General features: G+C 32.8%; 1 protein-coding gene across 8 annotated transcripts in view; it reads right to left on the bottom strand.

Annotated features, from left to right (window-relative positions):
- The window catches only part of LOC148626353 (dynein axonemal heavy chain 2-like), a 64,207-nt gene extending 48,370 nt beyond the window's left edge, over positions 1-15,837 (bottom strand). For 5 of the 8 annotated variants that reach the window (XM_088570259.1, XM_088570261.1, XM_088570263.1 and 2 more), the window contains exons 1-20: positions 15,788-15,837; positions 13,946-14,182; positions 13,256-13,362; positions 12,292-12,805; positions 11,492-11,730; positions 10,703-10,894; positions 10,041-10,178; positions 8,659-8,766; positions 8,193-8,398; positions 7,872-8,001; positions 7,489-7,671; positions 7,046-7,180; positions 6,270-6,349; positions 5,259-5,405; positions 4,610-4,901; positions 2,696-2,800; positions 2,203-2,373; positions 1,866-1,994; positions 1,262-1,473; positions 489-689 (exon numbers count right to left, since the gene is read on the bottom strand). In XM_088570259.1, the coding sequence (XP_088426385.1) occupies positions 489-689; positions 1,262-1,473; positions 1,866-1,994; positions 2,203-2,373; positions 2,696-2,800; positions 4,610-4,901; positions 5,259-5,405; positions 6,270-6,349; positions 7,046-7,180; positions 7,489-7,671; positions 7,872-8,001; positions 8,193-8,398; positions 8,659-8,766; positions 10,041-10,178; positions 10,703-10,894; positions 11,492-11,730; positions 12,292-12,805; positions 13,256-13,362; positions 13,946-14,132 (3,476 nt within the window). In that variant the 5' untranslated portion in view covers positions 14,133-14,182; positions 15,788-15,837. Of the gene's footprint in view, positions 1-488; positions 690-1,261; positions 1,474-1,865; positions 1,995-2,202; positions 2,374-2,695; positions 2,801-4,609; positions 4,902-5,258; positions 5,406-6,269; positions 6,350-7,045; positions 7,181-7,488; positions 7,672-7,871; positions 8,002-8,192; positions 8,399-8,658; positions 8,767-9,501; positions 9,526-10,040; positions 10,179-10,702; positions 10,895-11,491; positions 11,731-12,291; positions 12,806-13,255; positions 13,363-13,945; positions 14,183-15,787 lie in introns of all 8 variants that reach the window. The other 3 variants (XM_088570257.1, XM_088570260.1, XM_088570265.1) reach the window with 1 other exon arrangement.
- Positions 15,838-20,698: the final 4,861 nt, after the last annotated feature.

Here is a 20,698-nt window from a genome sequence, read left to right as displayed (position 1 = left end):
TGTATAGAGAAAGAAGTGCTATTCTTTGTAAGAATCAAGCAGTGGATGAACAACGAGGAGGAAAAAACATTCAAGTCCTTCCATGAAATATTATTTAAAATGCTATCTTAAATGCAGAAATGGCATTCATTCCTTTTTTAAGTGTCAGTAACTCCAGGTATAAATTATATGAAATGCACTGAAATTTCATCATCAAAAGAAGAAAATTCACTTTTCCCTTATCAATATGTTGTAGCTTTGCAATCACTTTTCTGCATCTGCTGACACTTCCATGATAAATCAATTGTCAATTCATCTCCATTACTATGTGCCCACATAATTAATATTTTTTCAGTTTTTACTGATTGTTACAGATTCCAGCACTAAAACACAAATAAAAGGTGAGGTAGTCAATGGAATAGTAACAAGACATCATGTAAGGTCAGAAAACAAACCTTTTGTTGACAGGTCTGGTATCCTAGACCTGTACTAATGAACTCATTACTTACTTTTCTCCATTCTCCTTCAGGAATGTACTAAGTTCCTTAAGACCATCAGTAGCAATCTGTTTGAGGAGAGTGGTAAACTTATTCTGCCATTCCTGACAGTGACTTAGGATGGAGTATTTCAGTGGAGAACAGTCCAGTAATACAAACTGAATGTTCAGTATAGTCTCCTGGGTCTGAACATTGTTGGCAACTTCATCATATCTGTAATGGAATCATGATTATGTTTAATTATCATTTCAGTAGTGAGTAACTGTACACAACATATTAAAATTTTACAACAGCTAAATTTGCCTTTTCATCAGTTTACCTCCTTTAACACATTACAGTAATGTACTGATAACATTATTTTTTCTCCTTTCCTACCAATTGATTAGAAATTTACATTGTTGTTGCCTCAACATAAGATAACAAGAGACCTTTAATCTATCAGCCTAAGTGACATAACAATATTTTCAAGATTTTTTTTACCCAAAACTGAATGTAAATTGTGACTCTTGAAGTACTATATACATACATATTTTCATGGTTGCTAATTTTCACGAACTCTGTCAAATGAGCATATTTGAGGGTTTCAATGAACAGGGTTTCAAAAACTGATCAGCATCACTGAAACTATTTTGGCACTTTTGATATCCATCACGAAAATATATAAAACTAGTACACTCCCAAAACTAATAGGTTTTGCAGTATTTAAGATTTTTGGTACACACTTTATTCACTCTGAAAGAAGTTTCAAATAGATTACATGTATATGTAATTTCAAACATTTATACCTGGCAATATCAGCATCAAAGGATGAAACTTGAGGGTTGAGTTTCTGGTAACGTTTGATGAACATGTCTTTATTGATTTCCCAGATTTCTCTGTAATTATCCCAGGTAGCCAGGTAATTCTTCAGGTTAGTACCATTGGCAGTCATGCCTGCATTGATTACACCATGGATCTTCTTTGTCTCCTCATCTCTGGCAATCATCTCATGAATTGGCTGAGAATTTGAAAATATAAGTCCTTGAAATTTCAATAATGTATTCTAAACATTAGTTCTCATTTTACTGGAAACCAAGTTGTCTATCAGATGTTGATTTTGACTTATTTTTTTCCTTTTTAACTCATTTAGCCATTTAGGGTATTTTACACTAAATTTTGACAAAAGTCATTTTAAGGAATATAGAATAAGATGCAGAGTGAGAGTGTATTGTCATAAAAATCATCATATATAATAACTCTCAGCTCTAAACAGATTCAAACTTTAATAAAGTTAAAATTGCTTCAGTTATAGAAAGCTATATTTGCAGTTTGAACATTAAAATTAACACAGAAATATACAGCGAACTGTCACTAAATTGATATCAAATTTATCAGTACATCTGTACTTACATCTTTCATGGACTTCTTCTTTGTGAGCAGGTTTGGTAATCTGTTGATGTTGGAGATAGATTTAGTCAGATGTCCATAGATGCTACTGACTATGTTTGCAAGCTGTTTCAGTGTGGGCTGGAACTCAACCTAGATCAAATTAAAAATTAATGATTAAAATTGAAACTTCAAATTTTTGTAGAATTGATAACTTTCTACCTACCTATAGTTTTAACCCTTTTCTTGGTAAAATGCCATAGAAGTTTAATTGTTTGTCGCTTGGTATTTGGTGGATGACTGTCTCATTGGCAATCCTACTATATCTAATTTTATGTTATTACACCAAAGTTTTACTCACCTGATCACCCTGTAGAATCACTTTGACTCTAAACAGAGGATTAGGAGCAGATTTACCATCACCATTGATGGCCTTAGATAGTTCCTGTAGAGACCACTTGACATTCAGTCTGAATGCTTCCTCAACCATCTTATCCATCCTTTCTGTGTAACGATGCCAATGTTGTTGTACCTGTGAAAATAGATGGCGGGGGATTTCTTCATTAGATAAAGTGTACATGATAGAAAATATAGTACCTACAGTAACATACTTTTGCACAAGTAAATATTGCAGACAAAAAATAAAGTTGTTCACAAGTTGGGAGACTTAATTTCAGTTCTTCTCACAGAAGTGAAATTTTTTTATATCTTACCAACAGTATTTTATTCTCAATATTTTTAAATGCTGTAATAACCTGACCAAAATTACTCTTCTTCAGAATTTGATACATCTGGTAGTATTTTGAAAATAAGATGAAGGGTAAATTTGCATAAGAAATCACCTCCTTACATACCTCATTTCCATCAGTTCTGAAAATTTCATAAGTTTTCTTCATAGTCCTAACAATCTCCTCATGGAACTTGGCCAGATTTTTAGCAGTGATCTCTCTGTGTTTTGCCTAAATACAATACAAAAATGTGTATAAGATTATATCACATTTATGCTCACATGAAAACGAAAATTATCTTTAAAAAACAGTAATCAAGGGAACCAAGGTTATAGCGGTAATCAAAAGAATTTAATCCAGGGACAAAGACCAGACATGGAAAACAGACATACACAACAAAGAACATAAAGTAACTAAAATCATACATACAAAGTAACAAAAGTAAATGAGCAACTCGGACTCCACTAAAAACTGGGAGCATGGACCAGATGCACTGGTAGGGTAAGCATCCTCTGCTTTTCTAGAAACACCCGCCGAGTTGTTCATAAAAAGTCAAGTCCAGGGTAGACAAATGAGGAAAGGAAAACTATGACCCATTGAATAAATCAGTTTTCATGGTGCTGATGGATACACCATAATGATCCACGAGTTCATGATGACGACCATAAAACTTCTGTAGTGATGACTTCAATCTTGTAGCAACATAACCCTGTTCTAGAAGCCTATTTGTTAGTTATAGCGCGATACAAAAAGTCTGTGTAGTTTCTGCAAGCTCTGGCATAACGTATGAGTTGTGATATGAACACTCCATACACAGGAGCCAAAGGGATGTTGCCACAGATGAAAGGAAAGTTGACAATTCTGAATGAAAAGTCATCACGTTCGTCGTAAAGTTTGGTCAATAGTTTTCCTTTACCATCGATTTCTAAGTGTAGGTCAAGATATGAGGCTGACTTCACAGTGTCTGTAGTATCCTTTATCTCAAGTTCTTTAGGGTAGATGCGATGTATCAAATCCCAAAAATTAGGATTGTTTAAAGATAATACGTCATCTATATAACTGAAACTGAGATTGAAGGATCTAGCCAATTGATATTCTTTCTTTCTGATCAGATCAGCTATAAAGTCAGCCTCATAAGAGTAAAGAAATAGGTCAGCCAGTAAAGGAGCACAATTTGTTCCCATTGGAATGCTGACCGTTTGTTGAAAAACATGTCCACCACACTGGACAAATATGTTGTCGATTAAAATTTCCAGCATTTTGTAAACATCTTCCTCTGTATATTTGGAAGATGATTTGGAATTATTTTTTACAAAGTATGAGGAATCTCTACCAAGAACTATATATTTGTATCTAGGTTTACCATCTTTTTTGGAAAAACAACGATGTATAATGTTTTTAAGTCAGGATTTTAACTGAGTATGGGGAATAGAAGTATACAGTGTTGAAAAATCATAGGTTTTAATGCTATTATATTCAGATAATAGTCTTGAACTGATTGTCTCCAAAAGATCATTCAAATTTTTCAGGATGCACATTGAATTAATACCACTATGGGAGTAACAAGTGTTGTGGCAGGACTGCAGACCCTCTTTGACAGTTGTGAGTATAGAAGTTAAAAGTTTTGAAAGAGGTTTGATGGTACAGTTTGCAGATCCAGCTATGAAACGTTGTTTGTATGGATTCTTGTGAAGTTTAGGAATCCAGTACATAGACGGTAAATCACTATCATCGTCCTTGGTAGAGAGACCAAAAGAGGACAGTACTCTAAGTAACACTACAAAATAACAAGCTACTATTTGACCCATGTTCATGTTCATGTTCAGTTTACTTTGACTTTCTATATACCTTATAGCTTAAGCACACACAATAACAGGAAAATGTTAGCCAGTAGCCAAATTTACAAAAAGTTACAAATGTAAAAAATAGAGGCTTAAGTTAATGATGTCACAATAGAAAATAATATTGTGATGTCACAACTTACGATCAATCATAGACATGACTTTTTGAGAAATTAACTGCTGATCTTTGTAAACTGACCTGTTCATCATCAAACTCAAGATTTTCATAAACTTTTCTATTATCAATACTGATTAGCAACTGTTCACTGATTTTGACACAATATCCAGACACATCCATGTTAGCTCCCTTGTAATCGTCCACCATAACCTGGATTTTACTGGCATTAATACGACAGTCTGTTATAAAGTAATCACTTATCCCCTTAGAGGCCCATGTTAGCTTGGTAAGACCTGGATGAATTTTTTTGTCTAAGAAACGGATTCTTTCTCTGAACATTCCTCTTTCTTCTGTGGACAGAGCAGCAATAATTCTACAAACAAATAGGATATCATTATATCACAACACAAGAAATTGAAAAATTAAATACCCAAACATGTCATTATTCCAATTTCAACAATCAATTTCCTTATAAATAATTATTTAATTACGTAATATGAAATCATGATTTATACCATACTTTTTCTAGCTATTTTAGCATCAAATACAAGTCAAATATTGGACCACTGCATGACATTCCAAATGTAGTGAAATAATTAAATTTCATATATTTTCATAGTTTTTATTGTGTTTTGTATCAATTGTATGAGTCCTGACCTTGTGTACTGGTCTTAAGACTCAGTCATTTTACCAGCTTCAGTCACATAAAATACAAGTACAAATATCTCACCTGTTGTAATCCCTGACAACCAGGAGAACATGTTCTCTTAATCCTCTGAGATCCTCTCTCTTATTGTAAACATCGACAGCGTAGTGAGGTATCTCAAACATTAATCTCTCCCAATAATGTATTTCCTGGAACATCTTCAGTAGATTCCTGGTAAAGATGTAGAAGTTAATTTACTGATGACAAGAAGTTAGTGCAAACACTGTATAATAATTGTACAATCGCAATACAAATAAGAAGAAAACAAGGTTGTAATCTATATGAAGTGTTTGGAGTATTCTTCTGTCTTATCCCAGGAGGAAAACTCAATGACAAATTAGATAACAAATAACAATACATAACCAAAATTTTAAAATACAAACATGTGTTAAGTAAAAGAAACACTCCACTCAAGAAATTGTCCTGGCATATATTTCATCTTTTTTTTAAGCCAAATTTTTTAAAATGTTGTTAAATAAAAGATTTTTCAACAGTCTGTTGAGCTATTTGTAGATAAAATCAAACTCTAGTGATATTTATACTGTTAAAACAGTTCATCAACAGAATTTCCCAAGGAAAACATTTTCTTTTAAACAGAATTAAAGCATTTTTTCTCATGTAATTTAATCATATTTCTTATACTTCAATTTAATATGGATTTTTTTTTGTGTTCAATACAAAGTAATTTGTTTTAGTCATACAACATTACATCTGAGAGGGAATGGGATTGAGGAAGGTGGGAGTGATGTTGATTTTCTGGGTTCCTTTGTGTTCAGTGCAAACTTTCACCATATATCTGTTGCATTTATGAAATTAGCAAAAATATTAATATTGATTGGAATCTTTCAAAAGAAATAATGTGTTTGACAAGAACATCTCCAATGTATATCACAATGTTAATGGAATAACATCTATAAATTGAAGTATTAAAAATCATTTGGTTTGCATTTTTAGCTTAACTGTGAATAAACTAAACAATAAAATTGTTACTGAAGTGATATTTGCATATAAAATAAAAATTCCAGTATCAGTTACCTGTTAAAGTTAATATCCAACATAGGAGGTCTTTCATGACTTCTACACATTAATGGAACTTCTAGCTGCTTCATTGGTTCCTAATATTAGAAAAAATGATAAACAAAGCAAATATTGCACGATCATATCATTTACTTGAAACGCAATCAGTATTACACAACAGGATTGTTTTAGGTACTTTCAAAGGCTTATTAAGGGTAATATTTTTGCTATTTTTTCACCAATTTCTTTTTCTTTATCTTAAGTCTAAACCACAAGTATGGGCACATTCTAAACTTGATACACATAAAACCATTTTAATGTTGAACAAGGGATCTGTGAGCTACTACTCAATAAGTGTACCCCTGCTTTCCCCTGAAACATATTCTTCATCATCAGTAAGTGCCGCATAGGACCACTTGCTGTGGCTGCATACCAAATATTAAGTGGCTGTGATCAGTAGTTATTTAGGAAAATATTACAAAAAGTTTTACATTTGATCAAATATGTTCAAAAATAAACTTGGTCGGTAAACAGAAATTAGTTGTCTGACACAACCGAAATCAGTGTGTGTGGTATAGGACCACTAGCTGAATTTGCATACCAAATATCAAGTGACTTTGATCACTCATTCACAAGAAAATGTTACAAAAGTTTTGGTTATGGATGGAATGACGGACAGAGCTAAAACAGTATACCCCTATTCTTTGAAGCGGGGGTATTATTGAATAAGTGTATGAAGATGCTAAAGCTAATTATTAAGGCTTATGAACTTAAACAAATCATGTTATACAAACCTTATCAACAGTGAGAGTCCATTCATGAAAAGTTTTTCTGATGTATTCATCCAGAGCTTGACAGAGCTGTTGGTACTGGTTCCTGACTTCTTGACCAATGCCAATTGATGGTAAGAAATGGGCTCTGTCAAGTGCCTATAGTAAAACAACTTATTAAAATACCTAGTCAGAATAACACTACCAAAGATATTAAGAATGCTGAAACCTCCCTGGAACTTGAATGAAGAAAGAAAATTTAAGCAAAACAGAAAAGTTACCAAAAATTAATCAAAATAATGGGTCATTCTGATTTCCATACTGAGCTCCACAATCAAACTTAATAATCTGATATTAACTACCAATTATTCTATGTACCCTAGTGATATAGAATAATTTGGAAATGATTTCATTCATGCTTATTTGTTACAGTACAAGAATTCTCCAGTTGTCCACCAATGGCTTACCATCATTCCTCTCTCTATTCTCCTCTTAAGCTGCCTGGCCCACAAACCCTGTCCTGAATATTTAGGATGAATTGGTGATAGGGGTTGGGTTTTCTGGGTCAACTCTTTCTTAACAGCATTCAGTTCTTCATTAAACATAGTAAACACATCCACTGTTTTCTTATCAATAGTCCTCCTTATTGCCTGTAAAAATATAAATACTATCAATACAAACAATACAAATGAAATTATGTTGATTGTAATCTTTAAAGTAAAAGGTAGGAGAAAATCTTAAAATATAGTATGATAAAAATCCAACTAAATAATCAAAACCACTATAAATGTAATAATATCATAGACTTGTCACAATTTGGGAGTTTTTAATGAGTATACTAAACACCCACCTCCCTAGAAGCAAGATGCATGAAGATATCCAACAATTCTACACCTCCATCTACAGTAGTAACAGTGTCAAATGCAGATGTTATCACATTCTGCATCATAACTTCTAAATCCTTCACACCTCCTCTAAATCTAAAATAAATATCAAATCATAGAAAAAAATATGTCAGAAAGAATACAAAATAGATTGTTACTGTAGTTATATGTCCCAATATCTGAACCATCTTTCAATCATTAATTCAAAATGAGAAAAACTGAAGGAAAAGGATGCAATAGATAAGGGCAAACACTACTACCCTCCCCCACGAGGAGTCTTTATTTACCTATTGTAGTCATCATGCCAAGATGTGGCCTTTACATCAAGAATAGTCTTTTTGACTGCTCTAAGCTGAGAAAGATTCTTCTCAAATGTTGCTTCTATCTCCAACAAACTTCTGGCAATTTCTGGTCCTTTCTGTCCAGCAAAGTGTGGCATTTCTGTCTTGGACCCATCTTGTCTTCTGGCAAAGTGGATCTGTGCATCACATATCTACAAAGAGGGTATAAAGTATATGATTTTATTTAGAACTTATTGCAAAGATAATTGAAGAAGTAAGACTTCTGATTTGAGAAATTTCAATTATAAGCACAAAGAATACACTGAATATCGTCAAATCAAAAACCTATGGGTATACTTTCAATTAACGTTTGAGTTATAGCTATCATTATAACCTTGCATTCAAATTGGGCCATATTTGTGGTAAAGATAAGATAAATCATTGACTTGAACTACTTTTTGAAACCTCATACCTCAATGAGATCTTTGCATCTTTGTACAAAAGCATCAATCTGAGCAAAAATGCTGCTCTTGTCCAGGACCCATCCTTCAGGTGAGAACTTATGATGAAGTTTGGCAGTCTGTAAACAATCAAAGGTAAAAGATATATAAACACTTCAAATACTGAATGTTGGTGAACAGAATACTTTGTAACTTTTACTACTTTTCACCTAGAATTTATCTAAAGAAGCTAAGAAAATATAAACCAGACTTACTTAAATGCATATATTTCCATTTACTAAATATTTTATTATTTTATTCTAAAAAAGCTCAAAATTATACTGATACAATATATGGGTGATCCCAGCTCCAGCATCACACACATTTGTTATTCATAACCTAAATAACCCTTAAAATACATGCAACCTTACCCATGGTGATTTACAATATTTTCGAACAGTTATAAACTCAATTCTTATATATTTTAAATTCATTTGCATACTTAGGATAAAAAAAAAACAGAAACAAAAAAAACAAATGTATTCTCTATGATGTCTATAAAAACTCTAAATAACTGAGAAAAAAATGACCTCATTGATACTGTTTATAGTATAATTATTTAAAAAATTGGTATTGGTATTCTGTCTTGTTTTTTTATAAGGTGTTCACCCAATAAATTATTGCCATCTGTTAATACAATGATTAAATAAATGTTCAATTTCAAAACATTTTAAAAATCTAGTAAAAAACTTAGAAACAACATCAAATTTACAAAATAATGACACTGAAAAGGGGGAAAATTCATGTTATCAGGAACAAACAGTGCATTCTTACTTTATACCAATAACTTCTCCTTCCCAGAAAATTATACTTACTGCATGATTATGCATAGCAGAGATCTAATATACATAACACAGAGAAAATTGATACAACAAGACATGAAATCTATCTTAGAAAGCAGACAAATGATATTTAGCAAAGACCTATGGTTTAAGAAAATGTTCCATTAGGCTTCATGGCAAAGTGAAAGCTCTCAAAGTAAACAAAATTATAAGATCAAGAGTTGATATACACAAAAAACTGTCAAAAACTGTTTTGACAAATTTCAAAGAAGAATGTACATATATAAAGCCTTTAGATTTGTAATAGTGCAGCTATTTTCTAAAGAGAAAACAATGTTGAAAATATTGAAAACATTTAATAAAAACTTGACAGGTAACCATGCAGAGTTGTTACAAGTTAAAGATAACTAACTTCATTAAAACTTCAAGCACAGAACAAAACTATAATTATAAATTTATTGGTAATACTGATGTTTAGAAATAGTAATCATATAAATTATTAATCAATTCTCTAAAGATATACAACTCTCTAAAGTTAATATAAGCAAGTTACATTTAAAACTATATCCTACTTTATCATAAATATCTTTCCAGCTTTCACAACATTCAATACAGTCATTGAGAGATTGAAGTCCAGTTTGAACGTAACCATCAAAAATCTTTTCCAGGTTGATCTCACGACAACATCTTCTAATAATCTCGTTACTCATCTGTAAGTGAAACCAAACATTTGAATAATCTTAATACTGTTATTGTACATATTTACATGGGAAATTATTTTCAAATTGGTTGTTCTGACTAACAGTCAAGTATTAAAGCTGAAAGTACCCATATGCTAAATAATTTATATTATCATAAAGCTGTACTTGATTTCACAAATAATTATTTACCATGAAATTTATTAAAATGAATATAAAGTTAAACTTGTAATCTTATTTTGGAAATCTAAATTTTGGAATTAAGTGTTACTTACATAATGAAATTGATTCTAAACAGTAATGTCTGATATGTATTGACAAGTTGATAAAAATAATAGAAAAAAAAACATTCAAAAGCACAGTCAAACCTATCTGATCAACTACTAATATCAATCAATAACCTGTTCAAAAACTATTTTTCAATAAACTGGTGCAGTGCAGTAACATTAACCTACATTCCAAAACATACTGTATATCTCACCCTTAAAGTGTAACTTTCTTGAAAAGAATTTCATGAGAATAAGTGAATTTTTTACCTTTTTCAGGATACCAGTCAGCCTCTCTCTAGTTTTGTAAAACTCAGAATTGACCCAGATCATTCTGATCATGTTGAGAATTTTAGGTAACATGCCAGGAATATCCTTTGGTTTGGCTTCAGACAATTCATAACATGGATCTTTCAGTACCATTAGAAATTTCAAATTACTTTCAGCTTGTCTAGATCCCTCCTAAAATAACATGTTCAAGGAGTTACAGTTTAAAGTCTATCTCAAACAATACATATTTTATTTTACTTTTTAAAATTAAAAAAATATTAAAAAAGACAGGGTATATTTCTCAGGAAAAATATGCTGTTCATTTTCATGTATCCATATTTTAACTAAAACCATGAAGCATTAGAATATGTATTTTTGTCTAAGATATGATTTTTTTGTTTTATATTGTGAATTGAAGTCTGAGCAATAATTTGGTGTCCTGAAATATCACTCTGTGAGATTTAGTGCATACGGTAAAATAATTGCTCCCTAAAACTGTGGATCCCTGTGTGTACCCAACACCTTTTCACATAATTTTACCTACTAATAAGTCTGAAAATTGAAAACAAAGTTACTAAAAGTAGCTAGAGTATAGAAAGTCATTTATAATCATTCTTCCACAAAATATCACTAGCACAGACTTGAAACTTCTACTCCAAAAAGTTTAACATTAAATAAGCTGTAGAATTTTCATGTATATTTTCACATTTCTCCCCTTTAATTTTAAACAAAATCGCTATAAAGAATAAAGATCTTGTACATAATTTTAAAAAGTTAAGCGTTTACTACCTTTATTTCTCCAGAAAGTTTTAAGAATGGTGCAACATATGATGACTTGGCACATGTCAAAATTTCTGTAATTTTCTTGACTCCAGGTTTATCAAGTTGTGTACTGATACCAGTCAGGTCTGAGCATCTGTTCTTCCAGAATTGTATCTCATCGAGGGGACCAGAATTCTCTGCCATTTCAAATGCATCCTGTGTAGTCAATACCTCCTTGATCTGTCTAGCCCAGTGAATCATGGCAGCTGTAAAAAAAAAAATCAAGAATTTGCTATTGACTAATACTGTGGCTAACATTCCAAGACTGAAACATTGAAAAAAATGTCAATAAGCATCTTTCATTTAGCTTCATGAAAGCATGAATATGATTATTTATCAAGTTTCAAGTTAGTCAATGATTTAAAGTTATTTTTATAATTGTTGTCTGCTTTCTATTGATCAGGTACTATTAAGCTAAAATTTATCAGATTCATAGCCTTTGCCATACAAATTTCTAACAAGAAGCCTCAACTCAAAAATTTTAACAAACTTATATAGCAATCACTGGCATGTTAGCCAAATTCTGAATGCCCACCAGTATTTTTACCAGCCATGGCTCACAGGCTGGAGTCGATTTTAAGATTGGATTCATCATTAACAAGTTTAATTTACTGTAATTTCATTATCATTGCTTTCCAATGTTCATTGTTTCAGTGGATACCCTGAAAACCACAAAATGAAGAATCCATGGAACAATAATCATGGTTGATGAACGTCATATTATGAAACTGAATATGGAAAACTTGTTTTCATCTTCAAAATCTTACTTTCAAGTCTTTGCACTAATTCCTTGTTCTTAGCAGCATCTTCTGACTTCAATCTCAGACCTTCAGTGGGAATATACAGCACTGTTTTTCCTTCCAACTTCCACCTAGTATCTGTCAAGTTAGCCAAAAATTTGTGTAGCTGTGCTGAAAAGTCATTTTTGATACTGTCAGGCCAAGTTGTATTTTCAAAAAAAGCTGGAGCATAAATGCCCATCATGAGTCTGAGCAAACTTTCAATGTGTTGTCCCTTGACAGTGCCATATTGTGTAACTTCTTGGAAGTTATCTGCAGTGACTTCTTTGGCATTAGAAGCTTTGATAAAATAAGTCATCTGGTCAACATAGTAAGCTGGTAGGGCATACTCTATAATATAACCCTTGTATTGGTCAATGAACGCAACCATGAATCTTAGACTAGGGTCATCAATAAATTTCTGAATGGCTTCTTCGTGGATCTCCTTCCACATTTCTTCCTTCAAACCAGATACATTGATTCTGGCTTTAATCAGGGAAAGCTGAAAAGATAAAGATGGTGAAAATGAAAAAAAAAGTCAACACATAAAAATAGTTAAGTGAAAGCAAAATGAAAAATTATCTAAAAAATATATCGTACTAATTAAGTCACACCAAAATGGAAAAAAAACTCCCTAAAATAAGTACATAGTAAAACTTCTATGCATGTTATGTACTCTTTAATTTCTTTGGACTAGAAGATTTGTATAGTTTGCATACATATATACAGGTACAATACAGATATACAAAAACTTCTAATAAAAATTTCTTTGAAATTGTAAAGAGATACTCTAGTCTCATGGGTACACAGAGGGAAGAGAGGGTTGTGGGACTCAAAGGACAGGGTTGGATGCCACTCTAATTCTATCTTCCAAAAATTTAAGAAGAAACATAACTGGTAATAAAAAAAATGAAACATAAAAAGGTTCAGAAGTTATTTTAGAAGAACATACAACAGATGGTCCAGTATCTTTAGGTGGTTCGGGTTCTGTGGGTTCTTGATCTCCATCTCCATTAGCAGCTAGTGCTAAATCATCTACTGGCTGTAGTGCCCCATTGGCTGAAAGAAATCAAAATAGATCTTTAAAGTTTACTGTGAATAACCCTACAAAGTTGTAAAATATTTGATACATAAAGGAAATTTACAAGCATATATTGATAAATGTACATGTTACATGTATACATCAAACCCCCATAACCTAAAATAATTATTTTATCTTTATAAGTATCTTCTTGAAAGAGAGAAATATTGAAAACATTACAAACAAAATAATTTTATCATTTATTTTCATTTTCCTATCCAATAAAGTTAATACCAAGAATTACATATAAGTCATTCAAAAGAATTACTTAGCTACAAAAAACGTATTTAAAAGTACAGACGTTAAAACTTGGAACTGAATCAAATATTTATTTTGAAATGGTTTACTAATCAATACAAAACAAAACACACATAATACATGTACAATCTGGTCATTATTAAATATTACTTGCATAATTACTCATCTAAACAGTCAGTTAAAATTGTACATTTAACATGAATTGAAGGAAAAGACTTTTAAATCAAATATTCTCAAAACTTCAAGAATGACTTCGTTAAATTGACAGAGTATGACAGTGCATAATTTCTAACCCATACTTACAGGCACCTCCAAGCTCATCAACATTTTCTGCCAATCCATTGGCTGCTGATATTGCTGAATCTAATTGTGGCAAAGGTGTGTTACTTTTAGATCCTTTGGGGGTACCAGCTTTTGACCCTTTGGGTGTATTTGCCTTTGAACTTCGCTTTGTATTTGGGGTTCCTGTTCTGGAACCCTTTTCTGACATATCGATGTTTTTGTTTTACCTAATTACTGAAATTCATTTGTGATTTGTTCCTACAAAAAGCAATAGTTTAATCAATAATAACAACATAGTATGTGAGCAAATCTCACTCTTAAATTTGTAGAAATTTGTCTAAAAATTCATCATACTGACACTTGAGAAACTTTAGTCCAAGCAAAACACTACATTGGGATACATTGAAGCTTCAGAAATAGTACAAATGCAGGCTAGACAAAATGTTCAAAAAAAATCAATGTTATTTTTTCAAAAAAAAAAAATACTACAGTTGGAAGGATCTTGATAAAACCCTGCAATCAATGCTGAACAGTTCCTCTGATAATTTCACAAATGTTTGGAATGCCCTTTGCCATCTCCCACTTTTCATTGATGAAAAATTCCTAAACAAACTTGGTAAAATGATACATGGCATGAAGTCTAATTTGTTGAAAAGGAAACCAGATACTTTTGCTTTGGATTTTGCTTGCATTTAAGGGCCATTGCCCTCCTCATATTATAACCACATAAATATAGTTTATTAAATATATAGGTAAAAGTAAGTCCTGCTAATATTCATAACCCATGTACACTTATGGTAATTCAATTCTAATTAATAAGAATCCAGATCCATAGCTTAATATGCTTGTAGTGTGGGACAAATATATGAAAAGCCTAAAAAAAACAAGAAATGTGGAAAGGTAAATGCACAGACAGACAAGGTGATTCTTATATTTATCTCCCAAACTTTGCTTGGAGAATACAAAAAATAGCAGCTGTACATGAAAGGCTGCATACTTTGTCAACAACTTTTATGACGAAGAACAAAGAAAGATCAGAGTTATAATGTTCTATGAACTGTACAGTTACCCCCACAACACAATATGTATTGTTTTACCTTCAAACGTGAGGACTACTCTGCAACTAATACACCTGAACTTTTGTTAAAAGAAAAATGAACCTGACTGGTGACAATATCTGTACAGTTAACAGTGGAGATTCAAAGCCTTTGAGTTTGATAAAACAAACAATATAGAAAATTCATAAACTATGAATGCCATGGTTGTTCAAGCAATCCACTATCCAGGGACTGAAAATTCAGAGGACTGATCAACTCTCCAGAGCTCCTTCGATCATCTAACATGAAACACTTACGCTATATTTATTGTCACATTTCAACAAGAAATAGCTATATCCAAAAAACTTAAATACAAAAATTAACATTAAGTATCAAAAAGGTTTAAAAACAGTGTTCTAAGACATGTCTGCAAGTTGGGTTCCCATGGCAGAACTTCATTGAATGGTGCACCGTTATGCCTATGGCACAATTGTATCAAAAGCCTTATTGTTGGCAACAAATATTTCGAAAACGGTTCTTGGATCTTTCCATGATTGCTGGGCATATGACATGAGCTACAGAGCTTATGTTTCCTGTTTGATATATCGACTTAAAATAAAGTTTACTTGACTTGACATGAGTGCAGACTGTGGCCATTTTTTGGAAACACGACAATAATTTGTTGCAAATTAATAGGCTTTATCGCGGATATGTGCAATAGTGTAAATTTTTACCTCTGCTTCTACCGATTTCGTTCAAATAGAGCAATAAATAGGCATACTGCACAGAACTGAATAAATACAGAATAAATGCGTTCACAGTTTACCTTAACAACGACTTGATACATAAGTCAGTCTGTCTCGTAACGTAACGTTCTTTCCGAGAAGAGATTTGATTGGTTCATTAAAAGGGGCACCTAATGGGATTTCACAAAAAAAAAATATTTTTCAATGAATTCATTAGGGGACGACCATCAGATTCTTAGGGGCTGGCAATTTTTTTCAGGCCAGAAATTTTTTTCCCAGCCTGGTGCAAGTCATATTATTTATGTTCCTCATAACCTCGGATAGATAATTTAATTTTCCAGATCATAAAAGTCTATTTTTTTTTCTATGAATCCGGGTCACCAAAATATGCGGTTTGGGTTCTATATCAAAGCATGTGTTACTTTTTTTAGTTTTATTATTTAAAAAGTATTAAATGGGGTTCATTCTATGTAATACAAGGTACAGTCTCTACTAAATCCGACAGATGGCATTCCTGGACCTGAAATATGTCCAAAATTTCGAGGGACTTTTCAGGGGACAGATTCGCATATCTATGTATATGAATGAAATCTACAATTACAATATTCTTAGCACATTACCCCAGTAAAGTCATTTACGTACAGAGGATTCCACTCAAATGTATAACTGATTATTGCATATTTCTGTTAATTATAAATATCATTTTCAAGAACCAAATCACAACCAACAAGGTTGAAATAATGCCTCCCACTGGGAATGCAGACCACGACATTGTCTATATACTGAATGTAACATAACACTGAAAAAAAAAACAAACAAACAAAAAACATCCAGAAATGTATATCAGTACAAAAAGCAAAATGATCAAAAATAAAAGAGGACATGAAAGCAATCACAACTGACATAAAAGATCAATACCATAACCAAATGTCCAATGATATCTGGAAGATGTTTAGAGACACTTTGCTTAAATATATTGATGAAAACATCCTACAAAAAAGGTTAACAAGTAGAAAGAAACTACCATGGATAGACAACAAACTCACACTAAAATTAACAAATCAAAACGTCTATATAGAAAAAAGAAACAAGAGTGCAGAATATACAAAGAAGTATAAAAAATTATGATAACAAGATATGAGAAAAACCTACTGGTGCAATGTGCAAAACCTTATATTTGACTTACCAGCAGCGAGTCGGATGAAAACGGGGAAAAACATCCCAAAATTTCTTCACTTACATCAAAGGTATGAAAAATGACAACAATGGCATATAGCAGCACTACGAGATAATGGCACACTTATTGAAAATCTATCTGAAAAACAAACATCCTCAACCGTCAATTCGAAAAAGCATTCTCCGCTGAAACTACTAATAAACCAATACCAGATGACGGCAAATCCACATCATCCATTAATGAAAAAAATCAACATCACAGAACAAAGTGTACTTAAATAGTTAAAATATGTATATCCACACAAAGCCACTGGACCTGACCTGATGTGTGGACAGGTACTAAAAGAACTAAGTACAGATGTGGTAACCGACAGGCATTTTCCAAAAAAAACACATCGACACCGGTAGAATACCAATAGATTGGAAACATGCAAATGTTTACCCGGTCTCAAAAAAAAAAGGAGACAAACACACAATGCAATAAACTAAAGACCAATATCACCCACGTGCATTCTCTGGAAAATCATGGAGCATATCATTGCAAGTAGCATAATGAAACACCTGGAGGATAACAACATCTCATACGACCTTCAGAATGGATTTCGCTATTCAAGACCCTAAGAAACCCAGTTAGTTTCATTTATTCAGGAACTTGCTCAAAATAACAACAGCAAAATTCATACGGATGTAATTGTGATGAACTTTCCCACAAGCCTTTGACGAGGTCCCTCACAAAAGACTCCTATGTAAACTCAGTCACTATGGCAAAGATTATCATACGTCAAAGTGGATTGAAGACTTCCTTACACTCAGAACACAGTCTTTGTTGGTGGTGAGAGTTCAGAAAAAAAATCATGCTCCATCCTGACAAGTGCGTAGTTCTTCATGTTGCGACCAAGAAAAACTCCATACAACATAACTACACTCCAACATGTGCTACAAAAAGAAGCAGCTACAAAATATCTTGGAGTAACCTTTCAAAATGACATCAAATGGAACAAACACATAGATAACATACGTCAGCAGCCTCAAAACAACTAAACTTTATCAAACGTAACCTAAAAATTAACTCACACGCTGTCAAAGAGAGAGCATACACATCAATGGTTCGTCCAAAACTAGAATACAGCAGCTGCGTATGGAACCCTAAAAACAAATCACAAATACAACAGATTGAAATTGTACAACGGAGAGCAGCACGCTATACCTGCAAAAAAATACCACAACATTAGCTCCGTAACTGACATGCTGAACCAACTAAAAGACTACAAATACGACGAACAAGAACACGTCTCATCTTCTTTTTCAAACTAGTTCATCACTTAGCAGCTATTTACCTTACAAACCTGCTAATTCCAAAAGACTGTACCAGACAACACACACACAATTTCTCCCTCAGACACATCCAAATACAGAAAGACACGTACAAATACTCCTTTTATCCAACAAGAATGACGCAGTGGAACATCTTACCGGCAACTATTGTACACTGCACAAACCTAGAGAGCTTCATACAGCAGACAACAACATCTGCTCTTTTAAGCCTCTTCAAACAGTAAAATTAAACATTGTACATAGTTTTAACCCTAATTGTATTTTACAAAATAATAAAACAAAAAAAATGTGTATTGATCTTGTAAATACTTTGTCAAATTATGTTTTGTAGATTGAAATTTACGCATGCACGGCACGTAATCAAGATTGATGGTGTGCGGAAAATCAAAGATGATATCCCATGTTAAAAATTCCTCTTGATTGCATAGGTCTAAACAGACATTCCTCTTTATTGCATATTTTTCCCAAATGTTGTGAAAATCGACACTTTTCAGGTCTTAACGATGTAAATTGGCCAACTTAAGGTAAAGGAGTAAAGCGAATAAATCATGCACAATTTTCATAATTGTGCATAACTTCTTAATTTAACACAGTAAAGTCTAAATGTAATGTAATATTGATTAAAAATTAAAGAATGGCACGAACTAAAGAATTCGTAGAACGCAAACAATATTTCAACCCGGTGTATGACGCTGTAACTGTTTTCTGTGGTGACATTGGTCACTGGCTCTGTTAAATAACAAACAGGTGTAATTCAAGTCGAATTCAAGTATAGAGGCAAGCCTCTGTGACTCGAGCTTTCTTTCCGGGTTCAAGGATTTCCCCTCCACTATATACAGTCCATTGTTTTTCCCGCCTTTAATGGCGATTTAGAAATAATTACGGTTAGAAAGAAAACCGCCTAATCCAACGTCCGTTTCTCATTTGCGTCTTTCTTCTTTTTTTTTTTTAATATCAAAACGATATTGAAGCCTTGACTTCTGAGATACATGCCTCTATGTCAGGAGTTGTGTGGTATTTTTGTTTTGATTTTTTGTTTGTTTGGTATCGAAAGTAATTTTATTGACAGAAATTTTTTTGGTAACGATAATGAAACACCAGTATATTAGAGTCAAATGGCAAATCCTCTTAATTTATCTGCAATCTCGTCAATCATGTTGTCCTATTTATCCTTGTGAGTTGGTGTTTATCATAAAATTTTCTTTTTCAAACGACAGCTTATATGTTTCTAACTAACCGAGTTTTTTTTTTTCAGACAGTTTCTTCTTTTTTTTCTTCAGAAATCCGATATCACATATTCCGAGCAATTTTCCACCGTTATTTTTTTCGAGGAAATTTGTTTTAGTTTCGACTTATTTAAAATGTCTCTTGTGGCTTGAAACAATATTTTCGAATCGATTGAAATTCATCATTCTTCTTTGTCATTTTTTGTTAAACGTGATGGCCTTTTTATAACGGATATCTGGTCCCGAAATTGACTGCCGAATGGGAGTAGGTCTTGGGCTAATATTGGTTGAATTTTGTGTGATGAACACATGCAGGATTTATAGCATTTTGCAATCCTCCTTCCCTCCCATATACTAGTTCACTCCGCTCCCCATTTTGGAAAAGCAACAAACAAGAGGCTCCCAGGAGCATGAATCGCTCACCTGGTTGAATTTTGCCTTTCAAAGTCAATAAATTTAACATGAAGTTGTCCAACAATTTTGACTCAAGAAGTCTTTGGTAGGACTTATCATAAGGACCATTTCTACAATTGAAAGTTTCTTCTTTTTTTCCTCTTCCAAGGGCAATAACTCTTACAAGGAGTCGTCTGGCAACTTTGATCCCTGAAGACTTTTGTAGTCCTAATAATAAGGATCATTCCATCTATTGAAAGAATTTGACTAAACTAACGCTTTCGGAGATGTATGCCTAAGACTACTGTCTGACCTCTATGTTCTATTTTTAGTAACAGTGGTCAAGTTTTTCGGCGGATCAAAAATCCACTGATAGATTTCATCATGCTGAACACTTTTACCCATGTCAGAATTTATCTAAACCTAACGGTTTTTGGAGATATATGCGAAAAACCAGTCTGACCCCTATGCTCTATTTTTAGTAATAGCGGCCATGTTTTTCGACGAACCAAAAATCCCCACATCAATTCTATGCAGGATACCCCTAACAACATTGTGCCATGTTTGGTTTCAATTGGTCAAGTAGTGTCAGAGGAGAAGATTTTTGAAAGAAGTAACATGAAAATAACAAAAATCGTTGAAAAAAGGCAATAACTCCAACAAGGCTTAACGGATTAAAACCAAAATTTGGCCACAAACAAAAGCAAACAACAAACATAACAAAACCTGGTCACTTTACTCCTTGGCTCTGTGTCCTTAATTTACGCTTCCTAAACCCCGCACACTTCACTCTTATTTCTCGTCCATTTCTCCAGGACCCCATAGGTCCACTTTGACATCGCAACTCTGGATAACATGCAC

Source organism: Perna viridis, chromosome 2 (genome assembly GCF_037379345.1).
Source record: "Perna viridis isolate PV_CMFRI_1.1 ecotype Kerala chromosome 2, ASM3737934v1, whole genome shotgun sequence".
Classification (NCBI taxonomy): Eukaryota; Metazoa; Mollusca; class Bivalvia; order Mytilida; family Mytilidae; genus Perna; species Perna viridis.
This window is presented reverse-complemented; position numbering and strand designations above follow the sequence as displayed.